Source organism: Priapulus caudatus, unplaced genomic scaffold (genome assembly GCF_000485595.1).
Source record: "Priapulus caudatus unplaced genomic scaffold, Priapulus_caudatus-5.0.1 Scaffold1294, whole genome shotgun sequence".
In the NCBI taxonomy this organism is placed as follows: Eukaryota; Metazoa; Priapulida; class Priapulimorpha; order Priapulimorphida; family Priapulidae; genus Priapulus; species Priapulus caudatus.
In genome coordinates, this window is record NW_014578355.1 from 41231 (window position 1) to 47330 (window position 6100).

The following is a 6100-nucleotide window of genomic DNA, read 5'->3' on the forward strand; positions in this document are numbered from 1 at the left end:
TTATTACTATTATTACCGCCGCCAGGGGCTTGGCGGAGGTTATGTTTTCACCGGCGTGTGTTTCAGTGTTGGTTTGTGGGTTTGTTAACATGCACGTTTCAGTTCACTTCCGCTAGGTGCGCTGGCTGTAGACTTACAAACACGCAACCACAGGCTAAGGGGCAACCACAGTCCTCCCCTACCTGCACGCTCGTACCCACTTAATTAATTAATTAATCAATAAAAAATTTCACATTGAGAGAATTCAGCTGCCTTGGCGGAGGTCTGTGCTCTCTGAGTGCTCTAGTTATTAATATTATTCCGAAGAGGTGAGCCGTCAAGATGGGTTTGGGGGGCGTAACGGAAGCTGCAGGAAAGGGTGAAGGCGATGGGGCCACAATTAAAAAAATCTTTGTTTGCCCTCACCCGATCCAGGCTGAAAAATTTGGGTAGGTAGGTAGGCTTAAAAAAAATTTTGAGGGGGGTCTTTTTACAAATGCAGCATGGTGTCTACATGCTTGGGTGTGCTTGTGTGGAGATACCTTTTATGTTGAATGTTTGTTTTGCTTGGTACATATAATCTATTGCCTACAGATTTATTTAATGTACAGTGATACAATTTGTAAAAAATATAATGGGAAAGATCAATAAAAATGTTTGAGTCGGCCCCTTTTTGGCGGGTCGGTCGGGTGAGGGCAAACAAACAATATTTTTATTATGGCCTACGAAAGGGTGGAAGGCGTTGGGGAAAATGTGTAAGTGTGTTGAGGTGGGAGGGAACGTGAGGGGGTGATACTCCATTAGGAGTGTTCCTGACTTCAATGTCATTAATGGTCATAATAACATATATATACATATATATATTGGTCATATATTAGTTTGTGGTTTAATGTCATTTAGGTTAGGGTTAGGTTTAGGATTATCAATCATTAATCATTACTCATTAATGATATCAAAGTTGGGAACACTCCTAATGGAGCGTTAGCCGAACGGGGCGTCGAATATGTAATGCGTGAGCGGGTTGTGAAAAATACGTGAAGTTGTAGTAAATGTGTGTAATAGAAGCTGCTATGGTTTTGTTAGCGATTCGACATTCACGTTAACATGCTCGCTTTCTATCACGGCTGTAGAAATTCGAAAAAAGTAGAAAATGAGGTTCAGATGTAAGTGCATCCTTGAACAACACTTTTATTTGCATCCATGGTGTTACTGTGTTAGCCAGGTGGAAAAAAATCAGGGAGTCTCACCACCTGAGCAAAGCACCCTAGGGGGGGAGGGCCTTACCTTAAAATGGAGGAAATTTAGTCTGAAATGCCAAAAAGACAGGAATCTGATATGATATTATATAATTTATGATATGTATTTTCTTATAAGCACTGTTGTCAGTTATACAAGGTGTATAACATATAAAATCGGGCCGCCCTCATGCCGTCTCTATCAAATTTCATTTGTCTCATCATCTAAGATAGGCCGTCCAAGAAGACGGCAGGTAGACGGCGTCTCTGCGAACACACTGTGTCTTAACAGCTGCGTCAGGTGGAGTCTTTGTCTGTTTGTGTTTTCCAGTGTGAAGCACACTGACTGCGGCAAAGCTGCAGTCCGGGCATGCGGCCAACAGTCCAATGGCTATCCACCGCTAGCTACATGCCGGCCCACTAGCTTAGCACATCACCTACCATACACAGTCATTGTTTTGTTGTGGAGTGTAGATCATTAGCTATTGGGGTTCACAGTTAAATTCAGAGGTCCTAACCACTACGATTTATCTCGTATTTTATCAGCGAATTTGTCTATTCCATTTTTTTGCACCACTAGCGACCATTTGTATCAAAAAAACTACGAAATTTCACTGTGATCGAGAGAAAAAAAAGAAGTCAATTATTGTTCATTTGTTTGTCATTTATTGTCATTTTTGACCACCGCGCACAGAAATGACAGGAAATGTCGCATCTCAGAAATCAAAACTTTTTTCCGGGGGCATGCTTGACCCTTCCTAGGCAAACTACAGGGTCACTACGTGAACTCTTCGAACTACCTAATTTGGATGCGCAGAAACTACAGATTCTCTTCAATATGTGTGCATCTGCTGTTAATTACTGATTTAAGCGTGCTGTTTTACTATCCTGTCATTGTCAAGAAGAGTTATTTTAGTGTTTATGAGGTAGAATACATGTGTGCGGTGTTAGTTTTTTGTGTTGTTAGAATAGGTATAGTTTGTTTTTATTCATTTTCTGATAAGTGTTGTGTCACAAATGTTTGAATCGTTTGGTTCGGCAAATGTTACGGTTCAACTATTGGCTTTCACGTTTGATCAACACAATCAAGCAAGTGTGTGTGTTGGCTGTCCTGAGGGCCACTTTGGTGTGCTGTTACTGTAGTAACTGTCACTGATGAACGCAGTCAACCTCACTAACACAAATGTTGTTCCTACTAACGAAGCCTAGACGAATCATGTCGTAGGCGAGAGCGGCGTTCGAATCCAGAAACACACTGTGCAGGAAAAACGAGTTCACGAACCATCTCATTGTGAACCAGTTTTGGAAATGAAAAAAATTATACGGTGGCAATAAAACAATCTCTAATCCCCGGCGAGAAAACCATAACAAGGTTTCCGCAGCGCATGAGGTTAATCCACTGCTCTTGCCGCGGTGATCGTTTATGCGAGGTAAACGTTGTGCGCGTGCTGTGCCACCTGCAGAGGACAAGACGACAAAGTGGTCTTCGGCTGGACTAATATTCCTCACTCGATGCCGCATACGAACAATGACCAGTGGTTCAGTGAAATCATGAACATCGCTCGTCATCTGTGTTGTTCGCTCTCCGGCATGGGTGGCAATGATTCATGTGGCGTGACACTGCACAAGGACATCAATCGCTATCAACCAATGGGACTCTGTCGTAAGTAACGTATAGTCGTAAGTATGTGTATGTTGTAAGTAATACGTAGTCGTAAGGATGGTTGTGGTGCGTGAGTATCGTGTTATCGTTAAGTAATGTGTATTGTAGTTGTAAGTATATTGTTAGTTGTATGTCATAATGTAGTCCGTAATGTATATGTAGTCGTAAAGTATTGTAGTCGTAAGTATGTGTTACTCGAAGTTAATATTGTATGAGTATAGTGTAAGTTGTATGTATACTTGTAGTCGTAAGTATGTGTAGCGTGAGTAATGTCTTAATGGTTTGTAGTAAGTATAATTAGTCGTAAGTATATTGTAGTTGTATGTATATGTAGTCGTGGAGGTATGTGTAGTTGTGTAATAATGTAGTCATGAGTATGTGTAGTTGTAATGTTATATGATAGGTGCCGTAAGTAATGTTTGGTCGTAAGTTATGTGTAGTCGGAGTAAGTGTGTAATGTTGTAAGTATGTGTAAGGGGCGTAAGTATGTTGTAGTCGTAAGTATGTGTAGTTGTAAGTATAGTAGTCAATGAGTATGTGTAGCTTATTGTAAGAGTATATGTAGGTCGTAATATTGATGTAGTCGTGAGTAGTTGTATTCATAATGTAGGCCTAGACTATTATTGTAGTCATATGTAGCAGCATAACTATAGTTAATGTCATATTATCCATTAACTATATGTGAGTCGTAAAGTATAGAAGTTGTAAAATTATGTAGTTCGTAAGTGACGCCTCTGTGTTGACTAATACATCTGTCTTATGTTTAACTGTAATGACATAAATAATATAGTCTGTTTGTCCCGCTAAATGTTTACTGTCGTCCGCTAATGTTCACTGTCGTCCGCTAATGTTAATATCAAATCTGCTAATGTTCACTGTCATCGCTAAAATTTGACTATCATCCTGCTAAATTCACGTCGTCCGCTATTGAACTATCATCTGCTAATGTTCACATAGTCGTCCGCTAAATGTTCACGTGTCCGTCTGCTAATTTTCACTGTCTCCGCTAATGTTCACTGGTCGTCTGCTAATGTTCAACTGTCCGTCCGCGTAATGTTGACTATCATTCTGCTAAATGTTCACTGTCGTCCGCTAATGTTCACTGTCGTCTGCTAATCTGACTATCGTCACGTCCGAAGAGGATGCGCACGAGAGTTTGGTTGGAAGCTCGTGCATCGGCGACGTGTCTCCTGCGGCCCGCGAGCGGTGGAATGCTGCTGTCGCATTACTTCGTCGGAGGTCGGCAAAGCAAATCGGCTCTCACCTGGTCCTCAATCACCCCTCTTCGCCCTGCTTCGGCTTTCCTCTTCCCGGGCAAGCCGTGGGGGCGCCCTCAGACCTGTGCGCGACCTCACAATGGGGGAGGGGAAGGCGCGGGGCGAGGGGGGGCCGGGAGAGAAGGGGAGTTTCTCGTTGTTGTATTATGAGAGAGTGAGAGAGAGGGGTGAAGAGAGAGAGAGAGAGGGAGGGAGAGAGATGGAGAGGAAGAGAGAGAGAGGGCAGGAGGGTGGGAGCTAGGGAGAGACAGACAGACAGACAGAAAGAGAGACAGAGAAGAAGAGAGATAGAGGGGGCAGGAGGGAGGCCAATAAAGGGAGAGACAGAAAGACAGGAAGAGAGAGAGAGGGGGGCAGGAGGGAGGGAGATAAAGGGAGAGACAGGAAGAGAGAGAGAGAGAGAGAGAGAGAGATAGAGAGAGAGAGACAAAGAGAGAGAGATAGAGAGAGCCAAGTGTTGTGTTGCGTTTAATTGTAGGCTTGGGATGGGCAACAGGCCAAACGTTTCCTTTGAAGAAGGTTCCTAAGAAAACTGACTTATTTGCATTATTTACGCGGTATACAACAAGATAACATAAAAACGGGACATTTTTAGCAAGTTCACTTAAGGAAACCAGGTAAGGGCAGCCAGGCAACAGGATTTCTCTGGACGTCATCCATTATTTCGAAGCACCGTGGCAGGCAGGGAGGGCAACCACGGCATGTACTGTCAGTGTAGTCGTGCAATTTGAGCCATAATGCAGCGTAGGAGGCTGAGGATACATATCAACATCTGAAAGAGGAGGTGTGTGCGTGCGTGTTTAGTCTAATTCTGACACGATCGTGTTGTGCAAATGTTGCAGGTGGTTTACGTGTTCCTGGGATCTCCAGCCGGCTACACGGCGGCACGCATTTACAAAAGTAAGCTTTACGTCGATTCATGATGATATTAACTCATTAAATAAGTTCATTCGGTTGGTAGATAATAGATCTATCTTGGTTTATTTTTATTTAACCGTGTTGATTCAAAATGCACTGCTGACGTTTCGCCTCCGATCAGGAGGCATTCTCAAAGTGAGAGTGGGAAGGGGGCAGGGGAAAAAATACACGGGGGCGGCGGGCGATTTCGCCCCCGAAATGCCAAAAAGAGCCCCCGAAAATACGATATCGGGGGCGACCCCAAAAGCAAAAGTCGCCCTGGAAATCGATTGTCCAGGTCGGTCCCGCGCCTTGCCGCCGATCCTCGCTCGGTCTCCTGCGCTAGCGGGCAGCCGGTTTCCACGCGTGCCGGCTAGAATTTCTGGTAACGGTGTGAGCTGTCAAGTGTTTATACATTACAGCATGCATGTGTGTACTGTACTGTATTGCATTCATCAGTACGCGCGCTGCCGCCGCCGACGCAGTATATATATGCTGTGTGCCTGTGCGCGGTGCTTACGTGTGCCTGCGGCGCGTGAGCGTGCGTGCCGGGTGCTAGCGCGCGGTGCTTGCGTGTGTGCGTGCGCGCGTGCGTGCGTGGCTCGTGTGCGTGCCTGCTGTGTGCCGGTGTGCTTGCGGGCGGGCGTGCTTGCGTGTGTGCCTGCGCGCGTCATGGTTGGCGCGGTGCCGTTGCGTCTGAACCTGCGGGCGTGCCTTACGTAGACACGCGTAGGAGACAACGACCCGTCAGGATTATAGCAACGGTAAATCACATGAAAATCCTAATGAAATTCACACAGTATATTTTCCCTGGCGGCGCTGTGGCTCGTGTGTGTATATCACCGAATTGTAGCTCTTTTTGCAAATTCGCCGAAAGAGCTTTTGCTGTCGCTCATCTACATAGTCGCAGCAATGCCTAACCCTCCGTACATTGTTAGTAGTGATTAGTACCGCGAGACGCGAAACAATCGTAGGCCCGCCCCGCCATAACTTCAATCAATGCGCCCTGCGCAGCAGGCACGTAAACGCGAGCGTCGATGTGCAACAGC

The 6100-nt window shown here is 45.1% G+C and overlaps 1 protein-coding gene across 1 annotated transcript in view; it reads left to right on the forward strand.

The window, feature by feature from the left end:
- LOC106816132 (transmembrane 9 superfamily member 2-like) overlaps positions 1–6100 on the forward strand; it is a 33102-nt gene that overhangs the window by 13190 nt on the left and 13812 nt on the right. The window contains exon 11 of the mRNA XM_014820689.1: positions 4997–5054. Coding sequence (XP_014676175.1) covers positions 4997–5054 — 58 coding nt within the window. The remainder of the gene's footprint in view (positions 1–4996; positions 5055–6100) is intronic.